We start from the raw sequence: 11,476 nt of genomic DNA, 5'->3' as shown, positions 1-11,476 counted from the left end.
TACGCATTCTCATGTCTAATTTTAACAATCCCTCACCCAAATATGTCCCAGGACCATATCCAAAAGAGTACCCCAACTATTAAAGCGAACTCCGTGAAGTTTAGACCAGGTCTAATCTGCACGTGTCATGTTTCCTACCCCTTGCTGAAGAAAATCCAACATGACTGGAGGCAGTTGCTGTTTTATATGGGTAGCTGCCTCCGTGAACCACGGATGTGCAACTTAGAATCTGCCCCCACTCCCTCCCACGTAAATGGTAGGTGCCGTGTTAAAGGACGGGGCTTCTGGATCCAGGCATCTACAGCTATTTTCATAATGACGGGAGGCCTTCTGTCTTTTCACAAATTCAGGACTAAGCATCCATTTCCTTTCATTTCAACCAGGTCAGTTTTGAATTGGGCAAACCCCCAGTGAATCTGGGTTCTGCCCTGTTTTGCACCCCTCCATCTCAATGTTCAATTTGTGTGATGCAGATCATGCAATTTTCCCATTAATTAAATAATTAATCATATAAATTATGGGAATGAGAGGTTTTGGTGAGAGGATGGATAAAATTACTTGCAATGCAACAAACAAATTGTGTTACTAATATATCTGTAAAACCCCCATCCTTTAGAGTCAGTAAGAGATGGAATACATTCACCTTGAGTCAATAATGGATTTGTGAAGGACAGGTGATGTCTGATTAATCTAGTTAAATTTTATAAGGTCATAAATATGGTGGCTAGGTGGAGTGCCTGTAGATGTTGCCTTTATGGACTTCCAAAAGATATGTGATAAGATCCGCAAAGACAACGTTCACAAATTCTTGTACAGATAAGGCTGGATTTTACAGGGTTCTGTATTCCCCATTCCTCCCCGACCAACAAGCAAGTCATCAGTCCAACCACCCACCCAAAGCCGGGCAACCCGGCAGCAATATTACAGGGGGAGCAGCCCGAATTGTTTCAGAGTGGAACTTCTGTCTGCATCTGGGAAGTCCCGCCCTGGAGAGCTGTTGGAAAATCTGATCGGTCAGCAGCTCTGCAGTCCCACCTGTCCCCGAGGAAGAAGACTGAAGGAGCCAGGACTTAAAGGTAAGGACCTTTCTGGACAGACCAGACACCCATGAGGGGGCTGCGGAGGGAGGGAGGTTGGGGGCTGGGTTTGAGAGGCCGTGGAGGACGATTAAAGAGGGAGTGTGATTTTGGAAAGGATGTCCCCAAAAAGAGGTAACCACCCCCCTTCCTGCCCAACAGCAGCTCACACAGTGAAAGCTGCCGGGCTACTCACCTTGCCTCCATCTTCTCCTGCCGCACATAAAATAGCGGGGGAAGTGGATGCAAGGCCACCTGAGAGTCTCAATAGATCTTAGGGATGGACAGGCTGTCTGATACCTTCCCTGCCCACTATAACATGCGAGACCAGGTCGCTGGTGGTTGGGAAGCAGTGGGAAGACCACCCATTTTACTTTACGAACCCCCCTTCGCCTTCAAATGTGCTGGTGGAGGCTATAAAATCCAGCCCATAAAATGAATGTCATCTTGTGATATGGGTCAGTAACTGGCTGTGAGGAGGAGAGAGAATTGAGATAAAGAGTACATTGTCTAATTGGTGGGATGTTGCCTAGGAACCTGTTCTGAATCCCAAGAAAGACAAACTGAAATATTTTCTTAATTTTGAGAGACTAGAAGCTGTGGAGGGATTTAAGTATCTATGTATGCAAGTTACTAAAAGCTAACGCACAGGTATAAAAAGGCTCATAAAAATATAGGAAATAGGAGCAAGAGTAGGTTGTAAAGTTCATTAAACTTGCTCTGCAATAAGATCACAGCTGAACTTCTACGTCAACTCCTCTTTTCTGCCCTATCCTCATATCCCTTGATTCCCTTAGTGACCAAAAATCCAACGATCTTAGTTTTGGCTATACGATGAGGTGGAGAATTCTTAAGATTCATAATCACTGAAGTGAAGAAATTTATTTTCTTCCCAAGACTTTGACCCTAATTCTACACTCTTCAATGAAGGGAAACAGTCTCTCAGCATCTACCCTGTCAAGTCTCATGATTTTATACATTTCAATGAGAACACGGGCAGGATTATCCAGCGGGCTTCAGGGCTCTACGGTGTCAGGCTCAAATGGGAGTCAGAAGGCCGTACTATGTGAGCAACACTCAGCTGTGAGGTTCCCTGAATTTGCCAAATAGTGGCCAGAGGGTGGACTCCATGTTGAATTAAGGGCAGTAGGTGGGCTCTTAAAGCTGAAGGGCCAATAGAAGGCCCTTCAGCACTAAAGCAGCAGAAACTGGCCCCACGCCTGTACCCTTTACTGTGTATATGTATACAGTTACAAGTAGTTAATAAAGACTTGCTGTTTACATACAGAAGATTACAAAGATCTCTTTAACAGGCATGTTCTGTTACCTTACCTTTCCAAGTGTCCAGAACTGAAAACAGTACTGAGAGTGAGGTCCAACCAAGGTTTTGTATAAGTGTAGCAGGACTTCTATACCTTTGTTTTATAGCCCTCTAGATATAAAGGCCAGTAATCCATTAGCCTTTTAAATTATTTTTGTACCTGCCCATGATATTTTAATGATCGATGTACATTGACCCTCTAAATCTCTTTGAACCTTCACTCTCTTTAGCTTTTCACCATTTTGGAAGTACTGTATTGTATCCTTTCTCAGTCCAAAGTGGATGACCTCACACTTGCCTATATAGAAATCCATTGCCACAGTTTTGTTCATTCACTTAATCTATAATATCTTTTGGTAATTTTATGCTCCAGTCTACATTGCTTACAATGCTACTTATCTTTGTGTCATTGGAAAACTTGAATATGTTGCTCTCTATCCTGTCATCTAAATCATTAATACATGAATAGTTGATCCCTGTAGGATGCCACCAGCCACATCTTGCCAATTACAGTGCCTGCCCATTATCCTTCTTCACTATGTCCTGCTGCTCAGCCCATTTCCTAGCCAAGGGTGGAATTTTACAGCCCCCTTTGGAACAGGCTGGCAGGCAAGTAGGCTGTAAAATCAGGTGCTACGGCACAGCGCCTTGCCCTTCACCTACTTGCATCTGCTGGTATCTTATCAGAGGTGGGGGAGGCATCGGGTGACACATCCACCCTTGAGGCCCTTAAATGGTAACTTTTAAAAAAAATATATCTGTTCACAGGATGTTGGCAATGCTGGCTACGGCAGCATTTATTGCCTATCCATAATAGCCTTCAAGCTGCCTTCTTGAACTGCTGCAGTCCATGTGGTGAGGATACACACACAGTACTGTTAGGAGGGAATTCCAGGATTTTGACCCAGCGAAACTGAAGGGCGATATAGTTCCAAGTCAGGATGGTGTGTGACTTGGAGGGGAACTTGCAGGTGATGGTGTTCCCATGTATCGGCTGCCCTTGTTGCAGGTTTGGAAGGTTCTGTCGAAGGAGCCTAGGTGAGTGCTGCAGTGCATCTTGTAGACGCTGCTGCCATTGTGCATCAGTGATGGAGGGAATGGATGTTGAAGGTGGTAGATTGGGTGCCAGTCAAGCGGGCTGTTTTGTCCTGGTTGGTGTCAAGCTTCTTGACTGTTGTTCGAACTGCAAGTGAAGAGTATTCCATCACACTCCTGACTTGTGTCTTGTAGATGGTGGACAGGTTTTGGGGAATCAGGTGGTGAGTTACTTGCTGTAGGATTCCTAGCCTCTGATCTGCTCATGTAGCCACAGTATTTATATGGCTGGTCCAGTTCAGTTTCCGGTCAATGGTAACCCCCAGTATGTTGATAGTAGGGGATTCAGAGATGGTAATGCCATTTAATGTCATGGGGAGATGGTTAGATTCTTCTTTGAGATGGTCATTTCCTGGTACTTGTGTGGTATGAATGTCACTTGCCACTTATCAGCCCAAGTCTGAATGTTGTCCAGATCTTGCTGCATATGGACACAGTCAGCTTCAGTATCTGAGGAGTTACCAATGGTACTGAACATGGTGCAATCATCAGCGAACACCCCCATTTCCCACCTTATGATGGAGGGAAGACCATAAGACCATAAGACATAGGAGCAGAAATTAGGCCATTTGGCCCATCGAGACTGCTCCGCCATTCAATCATGGCTGATAAGTTTCTCAACCCCATTCTCCCGCCTTCTCCCCGTAACCTTTGATCCCCTTACCAATCAAGAACCATCTACCTTGGTCTTAAATACACTCAATGACCTGGCCTCCACAGCCCTCTATGGCAATGAATTCCATAGATTCACCACCCTCTGGATAAAGAAGTTTCTCCTCATCTCTGTTCTAATAGGTCTTCCCTTTACTCTGAGGCTGTGCCCTTGGGTCCTAGTCTCTCCTACTAATGGAAACATCTTCCCCATGTCCACTCTATCCAGGCCTTTCAGTATTCTGTAAGTTTCAATCAGATCCCCCCTCATCCCTCTAAACTCCATCGAGTATAGACCCCGAGTCCTCAAACGTTCCTCATATGTTAAGCCTTTCATTCCTGGGATTGTTCTCGTGAACCTCTGGACCCTCTCCAGGGCCAGAACATCCTTCCTGAGATACGGGGCCCAAAATTGCTCACAATATTCTAAATGTGGTCTGACCAGAGCCTTATAAAGCCTCAGCAGCACATCCCTGCTTTTATATTCTAGTCCTCTCAAAATAAATGCCAATATTGTATTTGCTTTCCTAACTACTGACTCAACCTGCAAGTTAACCTTAAGAGAATCCTGGACTAGGACTCCCAAGTCCCTTTGCAATCCAGATTTCTGAATTCTCTACCCATTTAGAAAATAGTCTATGCCTCTATTCTTCCTACCAAAGTGCATGACCGCACACTTACCCACGTTGTGTTCCATCTGCCACTTCTTTGCCCATTCTCCTAACCTGTCCAAATCCTTCTGCAGCCTCCCCGCCTCCTCAATACTACCTGTCCCTCCACCTATCTTTGTATCATCTGCAAACTTAGCCAGGATGCCCTCAGTTCCTTCATCTAGATCATTAATGTATAAAGTGAAAAGTTGTGGTCCCAACACTGACCCTTGTGGAACTCCACTAGTCACCGGCCGCCATCCTGAGAAGGCCCCTCTTATCCCCACTCTCTGCCTCCTGCCAAACAGCCACTCTCTGCCTCCTGCCAAACAGCCAATCTTCTACCCATGCTAGTATCTTGCCTCTAACACCATGGGCTCTTATCTTACTGAGCAGCCTCCTGTGCAGCACCTTGTCAAAGGCCTTCTGGAAGTCCAAGTGGATAACATCCTTTGGCTCTCCTTTCTCTAACCTACTCATTACCTCCTCAAAGAATTCTAACAGATTTGTCAGGCATGACCTCCCCTTGATGAAACCATGCTGACTTTGCCCTATTTTACCATGCACTTCCAAGTATTCTGAAATCTCATCCTTAATAATTGACTCTAAAACCTTACCAATGACCGAGGTCAGCCTAATCGGCCTGTAATTTCCCATCTTTTGCCTCACTTCCTTCTTAAGAGGGGGGGTGGGGGGGGGGGGGGGGGGGGGGGGGGGGGGGTGGTGGTGGTGGTGGTGGTGGTGGTGGTGGTGGTGGTGGTGGTGGTTACATTAGCAATTTTCCAGTCCTCTGGGACCCTCCTTGACTCGAGTGATTCTTGAAAGATCGCCACTAACGCCTCCACTATCTCTTCAGCTATCTCCTTCAGAACTGGAAGGTCATTGATGAAACAGCTGAAGATGTTTGGGCCTAAGATACTGCCCTGCGGAACTCCTGCAGCAATGCCCTGGGACTGAACGGGTCCCACCCCCACTGTTATTTTCCCAGTGGTGGGAGGTGTCCACACCATGTGGCAAGACTGCCAACTGGCAGCCTTTTTGTGGGCTGGGGAGGGGTTCCCTCCTGTTTGGACACCACCTGCCCAACAGAGGCTGCCACTCATGGTATTCCGTCCCCTGGCATGTTCCCCCTGACCCTCCTGAACCCAGTCTAACACCCCCCCTATGCAGGGCTTGTTAGATTGGCCCTGGTGAAAGGCGCCAACTTACCTTCTAATCCGTCTCCACAATCATCACTGGGGCTGTCTGCAGTCCCAACAGTGGCCACTGCTCCTGGTGACACTACTGGGACTTGACAGCTGCTGGCTATCTGAATAGCTGGCAGCTCTCAGAGCTGGGACTTCCTCTCAGATGGGGGTGGAAGTCTCACCCTGAGCCAATTAATGGCCCAATAACCTTAAGTTTGGCTTGGGCAACCATGCCAAGTTGAGGCCAGCTAGCCCCTGACTTTTCAACCAGGGCAGGGCCATCGCCTCTGCACAAAATTCTGGCCTAAGTCAATAATTTGTCCTTAATTCCATGAGCTTCAACTTTACCTAATGGTCTCTTATGAAAGCCTAGATTGAAAGCCTTCCAAAAGTCCATTTACAAAACATTCATAGACTTTTCCATGTCCATTAACTTAGTGAGCTTTTCAAAAAAATACAATCTTGTTTATCAGATATGACCTACACTTTAAAATTCCATTTAAAACTCCTTACCATTCCTTCCTCTTACAACCTTCAGCCTTTTAAAACCCAAGCTCAATACCACCCGATCAATTCTTGATCTATCGAGCTTTGTCGTTTCCCCTTTTCACCTTGACAGTAACCTGTGCTACGGGTCTTAAACCTTCATCTAAGCTTTTCATAAAATAAAGCAAAGTAACGGAACCTAAATATATTAAAAAAATCAAAGTCCAATGTCTTAAAATGCATTTAAGAGTCCTTGTTTTTCATTGTCATTTAAAGGAAATAGAGAAAAGGTCAACTGAGATACCTCGATGTTCAAGATTATTCATTTTATTTAAAGTGAAACCAATAACATACAGGGAAAATCCACACTTTCCTTTCATCACAGAATTTCATATCCTGTAAAATTCAACTGCATCAACTTGATAATTAAAGTTTTAAAGTTTGACCTCATTCATTTAGATTTTGGAATCATGGAGCTCTGGAGACGATGGTATTCCTTCAGCCTGTTTGAAAATACAATGGGATATTTAGCTTTTTATAATAAAACAAAGAGACATCAAAAAAGTAGAGAATTTGCTTTACATAGATTTTAACAGAAATTCATTATCTTCCAACTAAACTCTTCTGTGCTTTCTTTCAAGAAGACCTACCTGAACCCATCATTGTAGTTACTAAGATGTGGGCGTGCTGTATACAGCAAGGTTGCACATCTTGACTGATGTGCTATAACAGTGGCTCGTTCATACTCAGTGTCTAAATATACAGGTATTCGTCTTTAAATAAGCCACTACGGAGAGAGATTATGCAACTGTCATGCAAGACAGGCTTTCAGACTATAAACTTTTCAACTGGAGTATTTAAATTCTAAATATTATTTAGTGGCACACCCACCCCTCCAAAAATTTAATTGTACTTTGTCCTATAGGAATGAGGAAACATGTTCATGCACAAGAGTCCTCACTTGGTGGATCCTGATCTTGGCTGCAAGATGAAATAGAAGAATGGGATTTGGCGGTTTACTGGATGGAAGGGAAATAAAATTAGAGGATGGAGGGTGAGGCTGGAGGGTGAGGTGTGGAGGGTGAGGGTGAGTTGTGGAGGGTGAGGGTGGAGGGTGAGGGTGGTTGTGGAGGGGCTGCTGTTGCTCCTTCCCCATGCCAAGTTACAACATGTTTGCATACCTCACTAGTGGCTAGTGCATGGGTGCAGGCACATCCACAATAAGGTAATAAAGACAGACAAGAACCATATTTGTATTGTAGCTGTTGGCTATTAAGTTGTTCAACTTTTTAGCTCTTACTCAGAATGGGTTTATAAATTGTCCTCATGACAATAGAGAAAAAGCGCAAATTTTGAACTAGCACAAAACACCTGGGTACAAGTTTCTTTTTTGTGGTATAATAGCACTCACCTCAAAGAGCAAATCTTAATAAATCCACCTGCATCAGTTGGGTCATAATCACCCTGGACATTCATGCTGGAAGGAAAAATTTAACAAGTTAAATCATGTCAATCTACTTTCAGTTAATTTTTTTTGCTACATTTTAATACATTTAATACATGTCATGTACGCTTTGCCTGAAGGCTGTTTTCATTGTCTGCTGGTGCTTCAGCCTGAGCTGTTTTCTTGGCAGTTTTTTTTTGTCAGTAGTTGTTTGCCATTGCCTTCCGCTCTCAGGGTAGGGCAAGGAGGCAATATCTACCTCAGCCAAAGCAGGAATTGAGCCCAGGCTGTTGGTGTTCTTCTAAATCACGCACTTGCCATCTAACCAACCAAGCTAATTAGCCCCCACATGCAATTACTTACAACGGAATCTAAATGTAACCACTACCATAATGCAACGTCTCACCAGATGGATAAAAGTTTGATCACTGTACCTAGTCCATGTTGAAGCATGTTAGAGAACCCAAGTTCCAGAACATGGAACAGCTGGATGATCTCTTTGATTTACCCTACATGCTAAAATCTAATCTACCAATGAGGTGGGGTGCCAAGCAACAGCAAAAACTTGCATTCATTCAATGCCTTTCAATATATTCCACAGCATTTCAGATAAAAATAGACACTAGCATTGTGCTTATGAGAGTGACTACGAATGTTCTCTATGAACTTCCAGAAGGCATTTGATAAGGTTCTGCACAAAAAAAATTAGCAAAACTGAAAGGGCATAGTATTCTAGGCCTGAATTTTACCTTTGGCGGGCGTGCATGATTGGTGGATCTGGGAGTGACCAGAAAACAGACCGCCGACCGCGATTTCACGCTGGCTGGCCAATTAATGGCCAGCATGAAAATGCGCGCTGAAAAGCTCAGCACTGCCGGCGTGGGAGCGGGAAGAGGGGGGCAATGACGTTACTGCTGGTGCAAGTGAGCACTGCGAGAGAGCTCCCTGAAGACAGACAGCTACCTCAGGGAGCTGCAGACATTCAAATGATTAAATAAAGGTTTAATAAGATGCAAAAAAAAAGTCCATGCATCGCAATAAAGCACCTGAAAATATACCTCATAAAAACGCTGTCCACAGATATTTATTTTAATTTTATTTCATAACAGATTTCATCCTATCCTTGGATGAGGTTTGATGGAAAATGTAAAGGCCACCTGGCTGATTCACCCGTCCGCCAACTGCAAGGTTGGACGGGTCATGAAAAATCAGAGACAATTGTGCCGTTAATGGGCTTAATTGCCCTCTTAATTGTCGCCAGGCACACTTCTGACTATTGTGCGTGCCCGCCGAGCGGAATATTGCACAAGTGCACGATGATTTCGGATGCTCGCCTGACGTCATCTCGTGCGATTTTATGCCCGATCGGGTCAGGCGCGTGCCTGCCCGCGGGACGTAAAATTCGGCCCTTAGCGTCTCGTAAGATGGATTGATGAGGTAGGAGTGAAAGTAGGGATAAAAGGAATATTCTCTCTTTGGCTGGATATGATAAATTGTGTTTCCAAGGTATATAGATATATATACGTAATATGTTGGATAAAAGATTAAAGAGTTGTGTGTCCAAATTTACAGATGACTGTTAGGAGGCGCAGTAAGTTCAGCGGAAGGGAACACAAGGTTACAAATGGACACATAGACAGAGTGAATGGGCAAAGCCATGGTAGATGCACTTCAATATCTGGGGAAGCATAAGGTCACCAATTTTGGATCTGAGAAAGACAGATCAAAAAATGTTCTTAATACGAAGCAACTAGGAGCAGTGCTTCAGCAAAGACATTTAGATATTCAAGTTTATATATCATTAAAAACTGGTAATCAGATAGAAAATTTAATCAAAAAGCATAATGAAATGTTTGGGGAGGAGTGGGCAGTTCGAATGCAAAAAAGTGAGAAAATTATGTTTCAGTTGCACACCATCTAAAGTACTGTGTTCAGTTTTGGGTATTGAACCTGAGCAAAGGCATGTTGGCCTTGGATGGGATACTGCACAGATTCACCAGAATCTTACGAGGGCTTAAACGGTAAATTATGATGACAGGTTGCATTATCTTGGTTTGTATTTCCTTCAGTTTACAAGGTTGATAGGTGCTCTGATTGAGGACATCAGAATGACAGAGGGATTCAATAGGATCAATGGGGAAACTATTTTCTCAGATGGGGAATCCAGAAAGTAAGAGAATAATCTTAAAGTTAGAGCTAAGCCATTTTGAAGTGAAATTAGGAGGCATTTTTCATGCAAAGGGTAGTAGAAATCTGGAACTGGAATCTGGAACTCTGTCTCCCAAAAAGCTGTGCATGCTGGATCAATTGCAACTTTCAAGACTGGGATTGATAACTTTTGATTAGGCAAGGGTAAAGGGTGGGGTATGTAAATGGAGTTGGAGGTACAGAACAGTTTCGATCTAACTGAATGATCTGCCCCAATGTTTCCAGGTGACTAAACTAGAGTCATCAATATTTAAGCAAAGTGAGAGGTAATGCACAAGAAGGAGCTGGGTGTTCATGGTAGTGCAGGGAGGGTTGTAAAGCCAGAAAAGATAACAGAGATTTTAAACTGGAGGCATTGGGATACAAGGAGTCAATGTAAATTAGTAAGGACAAGGGTGATCGGTGGGACTTGGTATGGGAAACAAAACAAAAAGTTAGAATTTTGGCTGAGTTGAGGTTTACATAGGGCAGAGGATAGCAGGGCCAGGAGAGCACTGGAATAGTCGAGTATGGAAGCAATGCAAATATGGATAAGCATTTCAGCAGTAGAATGGTAGAGTTAGGTGCTGAAGTGGTCACTGGTATATCCAACAGAATTCAGGAGAAACTTCTTTACCTAAAGGGCAGTTAGATTGTGGAACTTGCTGCCACATGGAGTAGTTAAGACAAATAACATTGGTGCCCATAAAGGGAAGCTGGATAAGTAAATGAGGGAGAAAGGAGCAAAGATTTTCCAGATTGGGTTAGATGAAATAGAATAGAGCAAACATCGGCAAAGACTACTTGGGCCAAATGGACTGTTTCTGTACAGTAAAGTCTATGCAATTCTGTGTAATGTTATGGAAGTGGATGTAGGTAGTCCTTGTGATGGAAAGGATGCAGATTTGGAAGTTTATTTTGGAATTGATTTAGTCAGCAAGATCATGAACAACCTCAGAGACAATGAATGAGGAAAGGTTTGGAAGCAGCCACATCAGGTGATGGATAGCTGAATTAGTTCTGTGCCAGATACATTCAAGTCTATGGTCTTTGGACTTGAGGGAACAAAAAGTTTTACTAGAGACAAGGACATCAAAAGTGAAGGTGAGAGAATGTTTGAGCAGATTGAGGACTGCTAGAGTATTGTGCAAAGGGAGGGTTAAAGGCTAAGCATTTGGAAACTTAAAAGTGACATAGGGGAGAGTTTTCTTCCCAGGGCAGATGCAGAAGGAAATTTGGTTGGAAGGAAGTTGGAGGATGTGGCTGGACAAGGGTAAAAGGAAATTCGTGAAGATGACCTCATCTGTGATCAAGACCATGGCGGTAGAATGTGGGAATATACTCCCCTGTGACTAGCTATACAGTGAAATTGGCAGATA

The 11,476-nt window shown here is 43.8% G+C and overlaps 1 protein-coding gene across 1 annotated transcript in view; it reads right to left on the bottom strand.

The window, feature by feature from the left end:
* Positions 1-6,777: 6,777 nt before the first annotated feature.
* Positions 6,778-11,476, bottom strand: part of ass1 (argininosuccinate synthase 1) — a 176,963-nt gene continuing 172,264 nt past the window's right edge. The window contains exons 14-15 of the mRNA XM_041193714.1: positions 7,878-7,943; positions 6,778-6,969 (exon numbers count right to left, since the gene is read on the bottom strand). Of these exons, the coding sequence (XP_041049648.1) occupies positions 6,918-6,969; positions 7,878-7,943 (118 nt within the window). The 3' untranslated portion in view covers positions 6,778-6,917. The remainder of the gene's footprint in view (positions 6,970-7,877; positions 7,944-11,476) is intronic.

This window comes from Carcharodon carcharias, chromosome 8, assembly GCF_017639515.1.
Source record: "Carcharodon carcharias isolate sCarCar2 chromosome 8, sCarCar2.pri, whole genome shotgun sequence".
Taxonomy (NCBI): Eukaryota; Metazoa; Chordata; class Chondrichthyes; order Lamniformes; family Lamnidae; genus Carcharodon; species Carcharodon carcharias.
This window is presented reverse-complemented; position numbering and strand designations above follow the sequence as displayed.